General features: G+C 33.8%; 1 protein-coding gene across 8 annotated transcripts in view; it reads right to left on the bottom strand.

Annotated features, from left to right (window-relative positions):
- The window catches only part of LRP1B (LDL receptor related protein 1B), a 669,756-nt gene that overhangs the window by 133,502 nt on the left and 515,283 nt on the right, over nt 1-20,971 (bottom strand). For all 8 annotated transcript variants that reach the window (XR_005565475.1, XM_027748979.2, XM_027748987.2 and 5 more), the window contains 3 exons: nt 18,669-19,040; nt 7,425-7,614; nt 5,797-6,001 (listed from right to left, as the gene is read on the bottom strand). Coding sequence is in view for 7 of the 8 variants with exons in the window: in XM_027748979.2 (XP_027604780.2) it covers nt 5,797-6,001; nt 7,425-7,614; nt 18,669-19,040 (767 nt within the window). In the remaining variant the exon portion in view is untranslated. The remainder of the gene's footprint in view (nt 1-5,796; nt 6,002-7,424; nt 7,615-18,668; nt 19,041-20,971) is intronic.

Genomic DNA, 20,971 nt, shown 5'->3' on the forward strand with positions numbered 1-20,971 from the left:
CAAAAGAAATTAGAAGAATTTTTTAGTGTAGGTTTATGTTGGGTTTTGTGGAAGAACAGTGCCAATCACTGTCACGAACTACTAAAAATAATCATGCTTTTTGTTCATTGGTCTGAATGAAGACTCTATTTGCATCATTGCCATATCTTTAACGCATGGATTTTGGTTTCAATTATTTTATCTTTCAAAAATGCCTTCTAAATAACTTGAATAATAGTCACACAGCAAAGGATACAAAAGACAGACTAGAATACCGCATTTACCAAGAACAACAAGATCCTCTTTCTGTAGAATTACCCAAGAAAAATGAAACAAAATCAGAAGTGCTTCCTCTTCAGCAATTCATTTTTGTTCCTCCATGCTGGCAATGAACATCTAAGGCACTGAAGACCAAACTGCAGTGCTAAATTTGCAGTGTTCCAGCTGCTCCTTAATTTGCAGTTCAGCCGAATGACAGATTAAGCAACTGTAACAGGCCTGTACTTCTCTGTTCCTTTGGAATGCCAAGTACACAGTTCTGGAAATTACACAGTATTAACCATGTTCTTTGAAACTACACACATATTATTGTCACAATACTTATTTTCAACCTCATAAATTACAAACTTCATCTAATATTACATTTAGTTCAATCTCCTCGAATTTTTTGGGAGCCTGAGGTATTATAAATAATCTTATTCTCCATAGCTTTAGAGATTAGTTTTATCTTTTCACTAATTCCTTCTTTAAGTTAATTTCTACCAGACTATCAACACTGGACATTCAAGGTATTTCAGCAAACAGTCCCAAACTAAAAGTGCTGGATCTGTGTCAACCGGCTCTCTACCTCTCAGGGATTAGAGGATTTTATTGCCTTTGGCTAGGGAATAACTTTCATTAGGTTTGAGCTTAGCAATACTTTACAGAACTACAGAAAAGAAAGCAACTCATCAATGTCAATGGAGTGAACTCCCTAGAAAAACAACTCAGTAAACAGGGGTGGGTATTTCACTCACTGTATTGGTTTGGGGTTTCTTCAGATGAATGTTAAAGGGAAATGTGGACATTTAAAAAGCTAAGAAACAAATACTATTTTTATTCATATTTGCAAGAGAAAGGGATCAAGAACAGAACATTCCCACTAGAACTTTACTGTATTTATTTTACTGGATAGAGAACATTAAAATAATCCACTTCACTTCTAGTACCATTAACTGCCAAGAATATCTATACTAGTCCAGAAAAAGGAATTGATTAAAAAGCCCAGAACATAACTCTTGCTCCCCTAACTATTATAATAGGTGGAAATAGGAAAGGCAAGCCACAGTGAACTTAAATGTCTAGGTTGTAAATTGTGCATGTGCTAACAACATCAATTTTTATTGGCATTTCTTGTTTCTCTGCTATTACTGTTTCTAATGCCATGTAAAAAAATCACAGGGAAGCAGAAGAAACTGAGTGATTTCCACATGGAAAGCAGGTTCAATTTTATTTTTTTTTCCAGGCAACCATCCAAGCTTATTAAAATATCTGCCTTCTAGTTGACATGATTTTCCTTCAGGTTAGTTTTCACATCTGATTGTTTATTAGCACACAGAGAATACAGCAATGTGATTCTTCAACCCGGAATCACAGTCAGGACCTGAAGTTTTTTGTAACTGCTCATGTTCAGACCTTGGTGAAAATCTTTTTTAAGACTTTTTAGCATATTCTGATTTTAATGGAGTTGGACATTTTGCATTTAAAATTGCTAGCATTTTGCATGCTTTCTCTTTGTTCTCGCTACCTTGGCTGATGTCACTTTTATCCTGCCTTAGTGAGTTATTCGGCCACTTCTCAAGGTAACATTGATGCCATCATGAAGACTTTTCCAGAATTGACCAAAATTACTCGAATTTCCCCAATAATATTTCTACCACAAAGAAATATAGTGCGTGAAAAGTAATTTTAGCTGTCAATTATAAACTCAAGTATTTCAGAAATGCACAGCCAAACTTACAGCTTCCATTTCTGCATTTGGTATTTTGAAGAGCAGATCTGATAAAATGTTTCTTAACACAACAGAAATTGAACACCAAGTATGGAAATTGTTTAATTGCTTTAATACAGAAATACAACCGAATAGAAACATATATTCTAGAAACAGAAAGTTACAGTTCCTGGCAGGTTGCAATTACATGAAGGTTATAATTACCAGAAATACCTCTAAACCCTTACTGATTCTAACAATCACACTTTGTAGGCCTACAAAACTATAACTGAGATCAAAACATTCCAACTTGAATGTTAGAAAACAACCAGGCAGGTTGTTACAGGAGTTTAACTATCTTTCTAGTTTTTCCACATGTAAAATGTTAGAGAACACTAAACAGTGAAGAAAAAAAGAAAAAAAAATCAAAATAGCTCACAATTTATTGGAAAAATAAGTCTAAAACATGAAATCAGCTTTATTTGCTGTTGGCTCAGTCTCTGTGTCCATGAACAAAATGATATAATTAAAGCACTAAGCAGCTAAAAACAGCTGTGGCCACAATATTAAATCCAACTGAGAGCAGGAGCAAAAATGGAAGAAAATGGGGGAGTGATTGTGAAAAAAATAATTGCCACTTTTGCTTTTCAATCAGGAAGATCTGACAGAGCAGAATGAGAAATGTTTCAAAAATCCCACAACAACTTTTATTTATTTTAAGTAATAAAAAGGAAAAAAAAGTAACAAAGAAATTTCCAAAATTGAAAGAGTATTCCAGCAACCACTACTAGTTTTTTAATACTAGTATTAACATATCAGCTCAACACAAAATCAATAAACTCTTACAATCCACTTAAAAGAGTCAATTCAATACTGCTAAATGATTTTCTACTCATTCATTGTACTAGATTATTGTGGTGAGTGGAATGAAGAGAGAAGCTGCTGTCTGGAAGAAAATTCATTACATTACCATTAGCCTTTCATGTTCTACTATCCAATTTCTACCTTTGTTAACCTAACTGAAACTGGAGAGCAATGAAGCAGAGATAGTGAGGACAAGAGTAATCTGTTTAAACTATTTTTGACAGGTGGTTGATGGCAGAACCACGCTGAAACACCCTAAAGAAGCTCAGATCACCAGAACAGTGAAATGATCATTACTTGTATTCTCCTAGTGTCACAGACACCAGAGATCATGTCAGGCTGGACAGCATGTGAAAGAAGTAAAACAACTGCCCTGGAAATATTATTTCATGAAATCAATAATGCAATTACCAAGTTGGGTTCTGGCATTACTTGTATCAGTAAGAATTCATCTAAAGGGTGATCAGTAACTCTGCTGAAGTGCTGCTGGTGAGGCAAGCACTAACAGCCTGGTGGGTGTTTTTTTGGTATGACAACCCTCATTTAACTAATGCAGGAAAAGTGAGTACTCAGATCAGTGTTTCTGGCAATAGAATTGGCTGATTCTCCCAAAACAAGTATCAGTGTAGGACAATTAACAGTAGCATATCCTTGTATAGGTAACACAACAGACCTCCCAAGAAGCCTTCAGAAGATCATGATGGACTCAGCTTTTTGCTGTCAGGAGTTTTCCTGTTTATTTAACTGGGAAGAAGAGTTAAAATGATAGAAAGCCAACCCAAAAGGCCATATAGTAGGAAAATTGAGCGTTTCAATGTCCAGTGGCTGAGAAAACAGTTTGTCTTGCTGATGCAAACTGAAAGCCAGAGGCCTCATTAAAAAGTGGATTTTAGTAATGGTTCCTGCAGCTAAGTTGCATCATGTCCCATCTCCTATTTTGTTATACCCTGTGCAAAGATGAAGTAAACTATCTAAATATCTACTAATTACCTTGTACTAAACTGATAAAAATCTTAAGTAAAACAGGATCAGTAAAGTAAAACTAAAAACGATTGCAAAATGAAAAAAAGAACCAGCAGTACAAGACAGAGGCATACATCAAAAAGTAGAAATACAGCCAAAATAAATGGGAAAAAGTAATTCTAACTGAAAAAAAAGCATAAGAAAATAGTTTAGGAATTCCTCTCAAACTGGAAGAGGAAGAAGAGAATAACCAATCTAGGAAGGGTTATTTTCAGAGAAGATTACTGAAGAAAGCATAGAAGATGAAATTACTTTAAAAATTACTTACTATTTGTGATCTAAATGAGATATTTTTCTCTTTTCCCTCTTAAACGTGACAAAAATAGTAGTGATGTAGACAAATAGCTTCATACATAGAGATGACAATGTACTTAAGCAAAGCAAATCCCCAGAACAAAATGTATATAACTACTGCTGTACATCCTTAAGCTCCAGGAACTTAAGAATAAGTGTCTGAATTAGAAATAAGCTTGCAGGCACACACACAAAGAAGTATTAGTACAACTTCCTACTTGTCAAAGAGATAAAAGTGGCTTGTGTCTTCTAAATACACGTTTTTAATTGACCAATGAACCTTACTTCAAGACAGTTTGTCATTTACAATTATAATAATGTGGATTAATACATGTGATGGAGTAACATCCAAAACATCCTCTAATTTACTGTCAGTCTTCAAAACTGATAACAAAATAGAAATAAAGGACAGGAAGTCAAGGGAAGGATAATGTAATATATTACAACTTTCAAATTGTGATCCAAGTCCTACAAAAGAAATAGCTGACAAAGCTGACAAGTATCAGAAATAAATGGGTAATTTCCTCTCCCTATATTCATCTCTATATGTACTCCTTATATCTGTATTTTAAGATGGTGACAAGTCCCTCAAGACACCATTTAAAAATTACTTTTATGTGGTAGACAGAAAACTGAGGGACTTTCCTTTCAAGAATAAGAACAGAGAAGACTGCATATATTTGAGCAGAACTGTTGAATGGAAGCAGAACTTAAGAAAAACATCCTGTTTTTATCTCCCAAATGACAAAGCAGAAGAAAATTCCGAAGAAAACCCCCAATCTGCCTTCTGTCTGTTAACCAAGAAAGTTAATCAATTTTCACAATAAATATATAATCAAAGACTTTAAAATTTAGAATCCTTCTAGCTTTGGTTTGTCCAGTTTCTGATGCATTTAAAGCTTCTGAAAACATTAGTGAGCTGTGGTTAATTTATACAAATGAGAGCAAAAGGAAAAAGGAAATTATGCAAAACTAGATGCTGTTACAAGCTCGGCTCTCTTATTTTGTTCTGATAAGAAAATTTTGTCTAAACAAAGTGTGTGGAACTTCTGGATAAGATTCCAGAAAAACACAGAATTTTCATTTAGGATGCAAAAATATTTCTTAAGCTTTTATACTGCATATGAAGGACTTTTTTAAAGTTAATAGATATCAAAGTGAGTTGATGTACACTAACTTTTATGTCTCGGAATGGAAGACAAGCCAGAACATGTCCTTCATTCATTTTATCCTGAATTTTGTGAGGTACAAAATCCCTGAAAGGAAGATTTCATGAAATATGAGAAGTGTAATACTAAACACGCAACAGAATCTCAAGCACAGACCAACTGCCTTCAGCATCTTCCTGGTAAAAGGTCTACTTGAGTTAAAACTAATAGGGCACTCAATGACCAAAAGAATTATGATGAAAGAGTAAAGGAAGATGTACAGTTAGAAAAAAAAAAATTGTCCAGTAACACTCAAGTATTACAGAAAAGAAATTCTGAGCAAATAGAGCATTATTTGTAGCTCAATAAAGTTTTAAGTTTTAAATCTAATATACAACTAATACTGGGAGAAACTTAGGCAACTAATAATGTTTCTGTAACATTTTCACTTCAAAGATGCTAAAAAACGCAAACAAACAGATTTACAGTGAGTATATTCAGGATTTTTGTTTTACTTACATATCTTTGTGATCCATCATATTCACACCTCTCAATTTTTCCCAAGCTGCCATCTGAAAAGTAAAGCTTCTCTGCCCTGTGATCAATGGTCAGTCCATTTGGTGTCAGAATATCTGTACTAATGATAACCTGTGCATTTTTGCCTGAGAGGGTAGATCTCATGATGCTTGGGAGCTGCTCATTCCAGTTAGTCCAAAACATTAAGCTGTATTAAAATCAAAATAACAAATAAAACCATAAGATACATTTTATAATTTAGTTCTCTAAGAAATGAACAACAGAAAAAAAAACACATATGCTTTCACAGACAATTTTGAATGTCATCTAGGAGTAATTGTGATAATCAGTGGTGAATAAGAAAATTTAATATCCAATATCCTATAAATTATAGCAGTTTCCTAGTTCATTAATTTGTATACAAGTACAGATTTTTTTTTTTCCTCTTACAGATCTGTTCAATTCTGATCATGTCTGTATACTAATAAACCATCACAGAGAGAGAGAAGCTATGGAATGATATAAACTTAATTCTGCTAATGTGTATATTTGTAATTTCTAACAGTGAAATTAACCTGTAGCTTTTCCCATTTTAGAAATGTGATACAGACCAAAGGACTGGGATGCAGAAGGTTGACTGTGGGAAGAAAGTCACATTAATGTGCTCTACAGGAGGCTCATTCAGCCCCTTGTTGTGGTTAACAATGGTGGACAAATATTATGGAATGAGCTGTGGATGTAATTCACAGACTGATCAGAACCTGCTCATTCTCTTATTACAATCTCCATCAGTATTTAGGTGGTTTATTTCTGATATCTGGGTAAACATATTTTACAATACAGCATAAACTTTCAATTTCCATAAACAGGACATGAAGACACACGTGGAAATAACCTTGACTACTCATGCAACATTGTACATTCAGCTACCAATTTAAAAATGGGATTTAATAATGAATTAATGGAGCCCAGCCTTGCCAAAGGAGAGACAGTTACAAGAAGTAGAAAAGGCAGGTTGCCTTTTTTCCAGAATTAACAGAGAAGATTAAAGTACCTCAAATTTTTAAGAATTTATTAACAGGAGTAGAAATATAAACTTTGCTACTATTTTACTAAGAAATACAGCCTTCTTTAGAGTGGACAAAAGGGAACTAAGACTTCTTTGCAGGATGTTGTCCTTAAGTACTGTAAATGTTCATCTCTTGTTATATACTTTCATACTACACTGGTTTCTGAGATAAACATGTGGGCCCATAATTTGCACACAAGAAACTCAGATTCCTTTCTGTAAATACTTAAACTGTTTTTTTTTTTAATTTAAGCAATAAGAGTAACGCGTCTGATGAAATCACTCAAACAAACACTCATTAATTTGCATTTAGCTCACTTTTAAGAAAAGCAGCTTGAACTTTTTAACATTCCATGAAAACGTAATTATTATTTGAAACATGAAAACATACAAAACGTTGCACCTTAATTCTGCAACTGCTTTATAAAATACATTAACAATTTTCTCCTAAACGAAGAAATCTACTTAACCTTCGTAGGTATCAGTATTTCACAGCATTAGCTGACTGTGAAATAAAGAAGTGCCAGAAATTAAAATCTGGTAAGGAAGATGTAATACATACTTTTGGCATTCATCCAGAGCCAGCACGTGTGGATGATCATCCTCTGACATGGTTATTACGGCTTCCCGATTGAAAGCCCCTCGACGCCTCTGGTCAACAGTGTGTCTCGTGATGGAGGATGTGGTGGAACTGGTCCAGTACAGGGTGTCCCAAGCTCTGTGATAAGCAAGTCCCTCCACTGACCCAACATCTGGAAGAAGACGGTTACAGACAGAGCAAATCAAACACCTGCCAAGAAGATGTTTGTTTTTATTTTTCTTCTCAGAGCTGATCCTGCAGACTCGCAGAGTTCAGCTATTTCAGCCCGAGTCTGTCAATTCTTTTATCATTTCTGCTGTTATTTTTTTTATTGGAATCAAAATCTTAATTTTTTTTTTTCATAAATTTAAATAAAAAAAGAAAGCTAGAGAGCAAGACCACCTGTTAACAACCCCGTAATATACTGGCCCATTCTAACAATCATTAAATTAAATTTTAGTACAGTGTCCTCAGATGATATATTAGAAATAACATGCATTTATTCAAGACAGCAATAATTAAGTCACATCTTCAAATATCATTTAAACCAAGTCTTGGGATGTTTTCACTAGTTACTTTTATTATTTAGCATGATCTTTCAATGTATTTTCTGACACTGATACACATTACATTATTAGGGATCAAAGTGTCCTGTTGTCATTAACTGTGTGAGCTTTTTTTAAACACCTGAAAAGTACTAAAGAAATACCAACTCTGAAGGTCTCAACATCAATATGTTATTTTAATAAGCCACAATACCACACTCTTTCATTCAACATAAAAAACTGTGAGCTAGAAAGAAAAGAAAATATTAATAAGAAACTAGACCATAATGTCCAGAAAAGATAAACTCTATCTAGTCCCAATATACAAAAATGACAGACTGTGAGGAATAGGAGCAATTATTTCCTACCATTATCTTATAATTACTACAGAAATGTATGCTGATAACTTCACTTATTATCTTGTTAGAAACAAATATTTTTAGACCAGAAGGTTCACGCAGCTTATTAATGAGCTACAGAAGGTAAAAATCTAGAAATATAATTAGGATTACATTATGCTGGTTATTACAATTTCCATTCAGCTTGCTGAAAGATGTAATATTTACTGTGCAATTCATACAGACAGAACAGAAAGTCCCAAAATAAGTTTTATCACACTGAAACAGCAAACACTAAATCAAAACTTTGAGGCAAATAACTCAAAACCATGAGGCAAATAATTATGTATCAGGTTTCTGTATTTCTCTTTCTAAAGCACTTGGAGATGATCTGACTACATTTTGTGACATATCTGGGGAGAAGTCTCAGTGACCTGTCTTAAAAGAAGACATTCCTTAGAGGGAGGTGAATATGTGTAAAAATAGTTTTTCTACTTATGAAATAGAATTCAGGAAAAACAAAAGATATCTCCAGCTCACTTACAAGTAATTCAAAATTCGACAGAGTTTACCTGGCATTGAAAGCAACCTGAAAATTACAAAAACCTCTTTAGAAGAGGTTTACAAAAATGACCCTTTTGATATTAATTCTGATTTTCAAAAAGATGAGTGGGTTACACGCATTCTTTATCTGCCTTATAAATTTATGTTTAATTTTAAGCATTAAAAGCATATTGAAATATAGTGAAGGTTTTAGAAATCAAGAACTGAAAAAATATTCTGTTCTTTCAAATATCATGGCAGAGATGGGCAAACACCTACTGAAGTATTCTAAAGCCAAATGGAACATGTCTGAATGCAGGGTTATTATTAACTGTGGTTTAGGCAGGTTCTGGAGGGGTTTTGTCCCTACTATGAACTGAAACCCAATTGTTTGATTCTTGGGTCTTCCACCTCTTAACACCCACACCACAGGCATTTATTTTTCCCAGGGCAACCTTCCTGAATGAAACAACTAATTCCTTCTGAGATGTAACCCATGCACTCCTCCAGCAAAATTTTGTTACTTTTTCTGAAAAACAAAACAAAACAAAAAAACAAAAGCCAAACCCCAAAACCAAGTCTCTTTGGGGAGCGTAAACAAGACCACATCAGGTTTTGTTCCTTTTGCCTACAGAGACCTCCCAATCCCTGAAATCTCCACACCTCAAACACAGATTAACTTGCCCAAAACAAGTTTTGTAACATACAGAAAATGCCTTTGACATCATAGCATCAAAATATCAGCCTTAGGACCAATAACCAACACAGACACACGAGTCAGAAGAAATCCTGAAAGTAATGACAATTTCTCAGAGCCAGAGGAACACAACACAGGATTCAAAGGACACTTGGACTGCCCAAATTATCCCAGAGACACAAGGCCAAGCACTGCACATATAAACCACTCTGCTCCCTGATCTGGGAACAGGGATCACTCCCAGGGGCAGAGGTCTGTACCACCTAGACATGGGTTCTGAGAAACTTCCTAGTCGCTTCCTGCAAATCTTCCACTAACTCTGAAATTAAAAGAAGCTTAGTAAGTCTGATAACTGTTAAAATAAAGGGCCAGGAATACAATTTTAACTTAATCTACTAATTTACATTAAAATTATATGCTGAACCCCAATTTGCAACTACATAAAATTTTCTAAACTAAACCCAACGCTCTTAGACATCAACTCACTATCTAACTATTACGTTTCCCTGTGTGGAATCACAAGTTGGTTTCAGTGGTCCCCATGGGTCCCTTCCAACTTGGATTTTCTGCAATTCTATTAAAAAATGACAAAGGTATTGACATTTTCTCACCAGTTCTTTATTTGTAATGAACAAAACATGAGAGCATTTAATGCTCTTCATTTGTAAGATGTCTATCACAAAAAAAAAAAAGAAAAAGAAAATTCCCTCATGTAACCTCTTGAATTTCTAACAACTTCAGCTTTATTTCTTGTCTGAATCTGTCAAGAAATTTGAGAGCAAACTGGTTACATAACATTGCTTCAGTAGAGTTTTAGACTGACAAAAGATAATGATGTTGTTCCTGCCACAGCTAGATGTGATGAATTAAAACACAACTAGAATGATGAAAGTGCTCTTCAAATGTGTTGGTTTACTTTAATTTCTATACTAAAGAGAAGAACTCAATTTTTCCACAGGTATTAGAAAGTACAGCTTCACATTCTGACACTGGACCAACACATCATCCTGCAATTCCATGTTAAGGTCTGTAAATCGTGACAGAAGAATGTTTAATTCCATGTTACTATTTCTAAATGGTAATAACTAAATTTTTAGAAAACAGATACATGGAAGGTTATAGCATATTTAGAGACAAGCAAACATTTAGCATACAGATGAAAAATGTTTTAAGAAAATAACTAAAGTATGCAGTTTTACAACAAAACTTTGCCATATATACATATGTTCTCAGTGGAGCAGAACTAAAACAAAACAATCTATAAAACACTTTCTTTCAAAGAGAACAACTTTAAAGGAAAATAAAGAAGCTAATATTCAAAGACTCAAGAAATCTACATCTTTATGGGAACACCAATGATTAATACTTTGACTGAAAAGAAAAAAAACAACTCAACACTTTAAAATAGCCTGACGACAGAATCAGGCTGTGAAAATTGTCTCTAATCAAATATCCAGTATCCAATTAAGGATTAAAAAAGCCTTTAATCAGAGTGTGGTGAAGCACTGGCCCAGAGAAGCTGTGGCTGCCCCATTCCTGGAAGTGTTCAAGGCCAGGTTGGACAGGGCTTGGAGCAACCTGGGATAGTGGAAGGTGTCCCTGCCCATGGTAGGGGGTTGGAACTAGATGATCTTTGAAGTTCCCTTCCAACCCAAACCAGTCTGTGTTTCTATGTAACAAAAATTCAGAAACTTCTTGATGTATATATGCTTTTTAAAGAAGAGAAGGTGCTTTACTAGATGATCACATCTTCAAGCAAATTAAGTCTGAAACTATCAAAAGGTTCAGGAGATAAACCTGTGAATGATTACGGTTTCATAAATACCTCAAACACAAAAATTCAGACTAAAAACAAAGCTTTCCTCATAAAAAATAATCAGGGGAATTAAATTGCTTTGATGTAAGACAAGAAAAACATATTAAAATTAAATTGAAAACTATGCTGCAAACACATACTAAGTGCATTTGCTTAGCTCCACCAAAAGATTAATTCTGAAGGATTTACACCAAGTACGCCTTTATTTGCCAGTAAACTTTTAGTATTATCATGTTCTGTGTACTTATGGAAGTGAGAACTCCACCAATACAAAAGAGACGCACTTAATACTTTCAGAAATCTATAAATAAGGTAGCTTTCAAGTCAATGACATAAGACTTGCAGAGTAGGTGCTAAAACAATACAAGATTTAAATAAATTCTTACAATGGATAATCCAACTTTGTTCCCACTAACATGTAGTGTGAGCTGGATGAAGTGCCATCAGTACACTGGTCAGGCAAACCTTCAGTATAGTAAGTTATCACTGATAATACAATTTTTTTGTTAGTTTATATGTTTCTAGGTTAAAATAATTTTTTTTAGAGGTTATTGATGAATCTCCAAATTCCTGTAAATCTTTTTAACAATGATAAACTAAGGACCAACTGAGGACAGAAGGGATCCTACAAATGGTCCTCTAGAAACTCGGACGTTGTTCCTCCAAAATTAAAACCTTTTAGCAACTTCATATTGTTAAAGACAGAACAATACAGAAGATGCCAAAGCACATGCATTTCAGTATTATATCTATGCAAACCAGCAATGATATTATTTTACATTTACTTATATAAGTACTTCCTTAAAGCATATTTTAGAGCACTTTTTAAAATATATTTTTATATAAATTATATATATATAAAAAATATATATTTTAATATATTTATATTAGAAGTATGGTCTCATCTTCTCTGGTGCTACAATTGAAGGATTTAGTCCCAAAACCTATAACAGGATGAAAATTAGCAATTTGTTTACTCTCAGCTTCATATTTTTGCAGCATCATATAATATTCTGAATTGGTAAAGCATAAAGGAACTGGAAATGAAAAGAAACACATTTGTTTTACTGACATATTGAATTAAAACACTGATGGCATTAGATGCCTACAGCACTGATTAGATTTATTCTAGCCATGAAGCAACAGTTTATGATTTTCACATGAATTGCATACTTAAATGAAAGGAACATTAATACAATATGATATTAATATACAAATACTCACATTATTCACCTGCCACTGACATTCTGAATTAAATCAGTAATGGGGTGTGTAACTGATTAAATATCTACACAAGAGAATGCAACAGCTTATGATTTACAAAGGCAATGGTAGAGTGATCACATCATTACGTTGCCAAACGCTATCTATCACTTTTACTGAACTTAACGAAGATAGATTGCATCCCACAGATGAGATGCAGCCTATAAATATTGTCATGCTGATCTTCATCTGACTTTCTCAAGGAACAGACAAGCAACAAATCAATAACTGAATAACTCAGAATAAGATCCCTTATTATTGCAACCAGGAAATAAAAATACTAAAGGACATGAAGTTTAAATTATCCAGTAGTTGTTGCCACTGGCTTTTGGTAATATATATATATATTAGTTCTCAATTTCCTAGATTTTTATCTCTTATCTTATACTTCTAAAATTATCTAGGAAGTTTACAGTAAAAACTTTTCCAGTTGTACCACTTCAATTACCTTTTCCTTTTAATTTCATATTTTTACCAACTCCTTTTCTTTAGCGATGCTCTAAAGCAGTGAACAACTCTCAACATCATTTTTTTTTTAATACTCAAAAGCCATCAAAGTAATGAAATTGATCATGAACAGCACTTAGATATCATAACTTTGGAGAAGGCTTTCATGTTCAGTACTGAAACACCTGCTTGATCTTTATTCATTCTGTGACTTGGCTTTGGCAATTTACCTTTCAGGATTCAGCCTGGCGATTGTTACACCAGACTGGTCACAGGAGGGGGCCCTGCTTTCTGTCACTCTGTTTGTGTAAGATTGTGGGGATGGGTTACAGGTGGTCACCGTTTGATCTGGGGTGAAAGAAATGTCTCACGAGCACTAAAGCACCTGAAGAGAAGGGTTTAGATTCACATTCCTCACTGACTGCACAATTACAACGTTAAATAATTCTTTACTTCTGTCATTTTTCTGCATCTTCAAAATATAAACCCATGCTATAATCTATTCCACATTAAAGATTATTAAATGTAAAAGGACAGTATAAACAAAGGCTTTGGGTTCTTCAAAGCAACAACTACCCTGAGTTCAAGGCACTACAAACATCTCCATGGATGTAATCTTATTCCTTCAAACTTACTGAGGCAATACAAGTTAACAAGGGTTATAATATCATATCTTCAATATAGTTAAAGTATCCACGTAAAAGAGTCTTTAAAAGCAGAAGGACTTCCAGAATGGAAACCTAACCTATGGAGATGGAAGTGTTTTATTAGATTCTTTAAAATCTCAACCATTGTCATGGAAGAAATGTTTTGCTAATTACAAGAGCCCATATTATCTTTTCGTGCATTACAAGTGGACTCTAAAAAGAACCAACCTACTCTTCACCCTTAGCACCTTTAAATCAATACTATTAGACTAACAAGCCTTCTAATAAATATATATAAACACACATTTTTATTCTTAATGTTGAAGTAAAACCAAACATTAGAGAGATATTTGAGGTGTTAATGGCAGAATAGCCTAATAACCTAATAATATTTGCTGGATCACATTACTCTTTAGAATAAAACAATGAAATTCAGGAGATGTTCCTTCTGTGTAGTTTTTTCCTGAAAATTCACCAAACAGTTTTACATTTAAGGCAACTAAATCAGAGTTGCTAAGGTAAAAATTTAGTAAATATTTGCATCAGTAAAAAATCTAAGGGCAATTTTTTACAGTTGAATCAGCCACAAACAGTATTAATTCCTCATAAATAATCTCAAGTTCAATAGGCAAAAACACCTTTCCTCAATACTGGGGTTGGGAATGCTCACGACATACCATGCTAAAAGATCAGTGTAAGTCAGCTCCTGTCATAAACACATTTAGAGCTTCACACCAGGGACACCTAAACAACACATGAATTGTGCAGGACTACATCAGTCTAGAATAACAAATGCTTAATATAAAATTAGATTACTTTATTCACCTATAGCAACAACTCATAGATTTTACCCACTAATCACTGTCTAGTGGAAGGTGTCCCTGCCCGTGGCAGGGGCTTAGAATGAGGTGATTTTTAAGGTCCCTTCTAACCCAAAATATTCTGTGATTCTCTAATATGCAGCCACATACAGAAACAAAAGATAGTGTTAAACTAGACAACTTGTTTTTCAAGTTGGAATAATAAATATTATGGTTTACTATTTAAATATCCTAGACTTAACAACAGCCTCTCACTTTCCCTCCTTTAAAAAGTGAAAATCACTGGACCTATATGCAGTTATAATGAATATACAAATACATATAACATATACATATATCATATACAGCTATAATGACTCCATTTATGAAATAAAAAGCAACAATATTCAATATTTATTTTTAACAGATTAAAAATTCCTTTCCTGGAGAAGAAAGCTCCAAAACTAAAGGGATCTCACAATGTACCAAAAGTAACACTCTGTAAGAGAAATGGGAACATAAATGCCTTTTTGACAGTTAAATTGGACCCATTTAGTTAGGAAGAATAGTAGCACACATTGGAACACCTTTAAAAGATTCAGACTGTAAAAAGCCTTACAATACATCACAGGATCTGACACTTTATGTTAGCAGTGAAAAGATTTTTGTGCTCTACAGACACGAGTGCCTCAGGTTCAAAACAGGAGCGTTTTCTCACATAACACTTCCTTTTGTGCTGTGAGAGACATTTCACTGGCAAAATATCTCAGTGCCTTTGTTTACAAAGTTAGGAGAAAACCCATTGAGTGTATCTCATTACTTTTTCCTGTTTCTCATTTGCCTTTTTTTTTGCCTTGCCTCCACCTTTTTTCTTTAGTTTTAACTTCATTTGTCTTCTGCCTACTGTTGCACCGCTGTATTAAAGCTATTTGAATATCACAGTGTTTTTCTACAGATGAACTGAAGCAGGCTTTGGTTAATTCATGTATTGCTTCAAGCTTCTACCTATGATAAATAATAATTAAAAAAAAAAAAAAGAACTATTAGTTTAGAAACTGAAACTTAGCTTTTTAAAAAAAGGTTTCTTTGTATAAACATACGCTCTGAAACAACTTAGGTCAGCCAAAAGAATATTTGTGCGAAATCACAGGCAAGAACAAGGTAAAATTTTAAAAACTGGCGATAAGAAAGATTAACCTGATAAAGTTACTTAAGAAAACAAGAAAGAACAAATCCCTGCTGAGTGACCAAATGAAATATTGCTCCTTTCATCAGCAGAGTTCAGAGCTAAGAAAAAAATCCCCTCCAAAAACCTCATGCTGTACAAAACCCAAAGGTGGCATGGCGTGGCATACTATGCACATGCTGGGCTGGTTTTTTGTTGTTGTTATTGTTTCTTGCTGCTGAAGACAGAACCCTATCAGGTACAGGGTTCTTGGTGAGTTTTGAATCTATTTCTAGTGAACTGGAACAAGTTAGATAAAGTTGTTTATACGCCGTAAATCTACTTTCCATGAGCCGAAAATGTGTTAGCTAATGGTTGTTTATGAGTTGCAAATCTGTTCAGTGAGGTGAAAATTTGTCAGATAATGGGTTGTTTATGAATTCTAAATCAATATTCAGTGAGTCGGAACTATGTTAGATAATGGCTCGTGTATGGGTTGTAAATCTGTTTTCAGTGAACTGGAAACATGTTAGATAATGGGTTGTTTCTGGGTAGTAAATCTGTTCTCAGTGAGCTAAAAACATGTTAGATAATGGGTTGCTCGTGAGTTGTAAATCTGTTTTTAGTGAACTGGAAACCTGTTTAACAAAGAGCTCTATATGTCTTAAGTGTTTTTAGCGTGCAGGAAAGTTCACTAATCTATTAGATTTGAGCAGCATGTCTGATTTCAGGGAGGTAGAAATCCATCAGGTGAGAGATTCCTTACGAGCAGATTTACATTCAGTGAACTAAAAATCTGGGACAACAGTATGTCGTATGTAACATATCTTAATTTCTCTACTGAAGTCAAATACTGAATAAAGGTTTGTGTGATTTTTAGACTTCAACTTAATGGGGTAGAACAATGTTGTAGAACTGATAGAACCACACTAGATATTTCCATTGTGGTTTTCTATCTCTCCCTAATAAAGTAAAACTTGCTACAGATATGTACTAATAATTCTGGATGAAAAAGACAGCAAAATTAATTATAACAGGTGTTATTTTTTCAATCCTGAAATGAAAGATTATTACTAACATCTCTCAGCTGGATTCCATCTAATAAATTCTACATGATCACAGATTCTTAATGTAGAAATCAGAAAAATTTTAGAATTTTTTGTCTTCCAGTGAAGACTGGTGTCTTACTGGTGTCAACCAATCTACTGCTGTTTTTTCCTTTATAGGTGTGGTTGGTTAAATACTTCCACTACATCAACAGCCCCATGAACTGTCTCCTGTTTACAGTGAGAGAAAAATCACATGCAGACTGTGGAATGGAGAGCCATACAATACAAAAATACCAGCTGAAAATGAATGACTCGACATAAACTAAAGGGCTCTTGAAGAAGAGTAATAAACTGACATATACTGGGATGTTATAACCCTTCTCATTTACAAAGTATTTCTACAGAATAGTACAGAAGCCTTTCTACAAAATGCCACAGTTTACATATACATCCCAAGCATGTACAGTAAATTTCTTTGCAAGGATACAAAATTTCATCTGACATTCAATTATTCAGAGTGCTGACTCTGCTAATGAAAAATGAAATCGGGCATATTAAGTTACAAGTAGAAACACTTCCTAACAATTTCTTAAAACTATAATTCTCAACTATGCTTTACAGAATGTCTTTTGCTCTTGTAGAACAGCCTATTATAAAGTAATGAGGAACACTTTATTGTTCTTTTATAACCCAATTTCTATCTGCATTGGTGCTTCACAAGTATTTATTTTTCCTCTTTGTTTTAAATGCTGAAAATTCCAGTGACTTTTCATGCAATACTTTTAATGTCTTCCTATAACATCAGAGTTAAAACAGTGCTTGTGTGTCACCACTGCACATTTCTGTGAGCTGTCTGTGTCTCTCATGCAGCTAACATCAACTCCAAATGCCAAGGTTTAATGCTTTCCTGGGAGTAATGAGAACATCCTGACAATATTGCTTAGTTTATCTTTACCATATTTTAATACAGATGCCATTGATTGCTCTAAAATATGCACACATAAAATATCAAAGAAAAAAAAAGGAAAAGCCTTGTATCACACAGAATCACAGAATGATTTGGGTAGGAAGAAACCTTAAAGATCATCTCATTCCACCCCCTGACACGGGTAGGGACACCTTCCATTAGACCAGGTTTCTCCAAGCCCCGTCGAGTTTGACCTTGAACACTTAAAGGGATGGGGCAGCCACAGCTTCTCTGGGCAACCTGTGCCAGGGCCTCACCAGCCTCATAGGGAAGAATTTCTTCCTTAGATCTCATCTAAATCTACACTCTTTCAGTTTAAAAATATTTTAAAAATGCTTTTCCATTCATTAGTGCCAACAGTTTTCATAAGCACAAATGGTTTCCCAGAACCACTGTGCAGAGGTAATAATGCAACAATTATCCAATATAAGTTGTAAAATAATACTTATGTCAGTTTGCAGCTGTTTAAGTTTTTTTTCTTTACTAGAAGTATCCCCATTAACATGCAACAGCAAAAGATGATTTACCAAACGTACTTTCATTTTTCTTCACGCTTTCTTTGGTCTTGTTATTAAACCCACCCAAACAAATAGATAAATGTAGAAATGCCATAGGCAACATAAAATAAAACAGTAGAAATTCATATGAGGCCTTGTTTCAACAGTAAAGCCCCTTAAAATCAAGCATATAAATTAAGCATTGCCGTTATCACTTCTGTTTTCAAGTAATATGCTTCACACATCATAAACCAGTTATAAAATAAATTATTTTGAAGTTACTCATGTTTAAATGCATCTTATAGGGATAAAATACAATAATTAAATGTGATAAAACTTCATTGATATTTTTTACTCTGTAAAGCCAAGTGATCATCAGTGTTTCACTTAATAAAGTTTATTGAAATAAAATACACATTTTGGGAATTTTTTTATTTTTTTTTTTTACTTACTTTCAATTAGCACTTTTCTGCCAGCCCAGTTGTCTTTAATAACTTGAATATTTCCATAGTGTGCATCACTGAAGAATATGCGGTTTGTGCCCCTTCCCTTCAGGCTGTAGTCAAAAGCCAGAGCTATGACGTTTTTGAAGTACTCTGGATTTTCATATGGCCTTATTGGTGAATTCAAGTTGGTTTCATCAGAAAGGTGAATGCTTTTTAATATGGTCCTTCCTGAGTACAACAGGTAGCCTTCATGTCTCAGGCAACTAATTCCATCTTCTGCAAGATATCCGTGTGCACAAGCACACGTTCTCCGTGCGTTTCCACGATAAAGGCAAAGCTGATGACACCCACCATTATTCTTGGCACACACATTGGTGCCTGTAAAAGAAAAAAAAATAAAATCTACCTTTTATAAATATAAATATAATTAGCTAACTTAAATAAAAATGAAATCTTATGCACTCTTAAGAATTCCTCTCTTACAAATCGTTTGTGTAATATTCACAAGTAAACCAAAGCCTAACACAGTAAAGAATGTGACTTTAACCACAACCTGAAAATAATTTTAGAGAATACAATTAATGAGCAAATATAATTAATTTCTTTTTCAAATCACAACAGTATATATTTTATTAAGAGAAAAAAGATAAAATGGGTTATTCCTCCATACTAATCCTAAGTCTTCTTCCAGCTGAAGACTCAGAAACTGTTTCAAGTGCTTTGAAAGATTTTCAAAATTTTTTTTTAAAACACCTGTTACTGGTAAAAAGTCAAATTTAGGTACCATCAGAATACAGTACTGCTTTTAGACAATTTCTATCAAAATGAATAATATGTATTGACAGGTACAAAACTGTGTCAATCCAGTTCTCTGTTTCTGATGAAGAAATTTCCTAACAGTTTGTTCTAATTTCCTTTAAAACCTGACTTTAAAAACTTACTCCCTGACAATTGCACACCATTAAGAAATCATTGTCAAATTAGTAACTACACTTGTTGCAAGCAATATTTAAAATTACAGTAATAGTCAATAATTAGGAGCTATTTTTCTTTGTCTTTTCCTTTCTGTTTTTCTTCTTTACTAGATATGAATTACTCTTATAGTTAGTTCAGATAATTTAGTTTCTGTTTCTGACAGCACTTTCCATGTAACAACTCAGCTTTTTTTGGTAGAGTCATTTTCCCATTTCTGAAAGTTTTCCACATAATGAAGGAGAATAAAACATTTTAAATAGACTCTTTTCAGGTACAAAACCATAATAATTGTTGGGGAATATGTAGTGTCTGAAAGTACTGTTGATTGTATTTTTTAACTGCTACATTTCAACCTGAAAATACTTTTAAGAAAGAATAATGGGGAATGAGAGCTAGTTTGCTCTTAAAACTACAAAGATTGAATTTTGTGTTCCTATGCAAAATTCCATGAGACATAGTCCTCTGGAGTCATGTAAAAACATATGGAGATTTAGCTGTATACATTTTCTCATTCAGTTTGCTTTAAAGATTCTTTAAAAGTTTTATTAGGCTAGAAAGGTTAATATCTGTTTGGAAGGATGAAAGGTTGAGAAGAGAAAGGAAAATATATCGACAAGATCCTCAAGCTTCTGAAGTCTCTTTGAAAACATCAATGCTTCCACTGTTCACCAGCTGCAAATATCTTTAAAAATGGCCAGTTCTGGAACCAGTGTAATTAAGGCATGTCCTTGCACACATGCCAAATAGCACTGAGGGATGGGAATCACTTTTCAAGTAGCACTTCAGGACTGGCTCATCAGAAAGGGTAAAACAGGTGTTTGAAAAAAAAGCATTAATCACAATCAGCACAGGTGGTTGGGTTTTTGTTTGGGCTCCTTTTCTGTTTGTTTGTGTCTTTGTTTTAATAACAGAAGGTCAGGAAGCTCGCTTATCCCATTTTTTTAAACAGTCTTAACTACTAGTTCAATAAACTTAAAAACTATATGTAATAGTGTGATACAGAGAAACATTCCAAAAATATTTTTCACCTGTTTTTTTCCCTTTTGTCCTTCTGGCTCACTGACATTCCCTCCCAATGACATTAACCATTTGTACCCTAGTAAAATTTGAAAAATGTATTAAAAATCATTCAGTTATGTTTTTCAAACTAACAGCAGTAGATTTTTAGCCTCAATAACTGTTTTTCCCATTCAAGTGATCATGTCTATAAAGCTATCAATAAAAATCATTCAACATTATCCCAATGTTCTATTTTCCTAATTCTATATATAGAATATATAGAGAATATATTCTATAATATAAAGCCCTTCCAAGCAATCAGACATTAACTATTT

The sequence above is a fragment of the Pipra filicauda genome, unplaced genomic scaffold (genome assembly GCF_003945595.2).
Source record: "Pipra filicauda isolate LSUMZ 115617 unplaced genomic scaffold, ASM394559v2 scaffold47_size6085603_pilon, whole genome shotgun sequence".
Taxonomy (NCBI): domain Eukaryota; kingdom Metazoa; phylum Chordata; class Aves; order Passeriformes; family Pipridae; genus Pipra; species Pipra filicauda.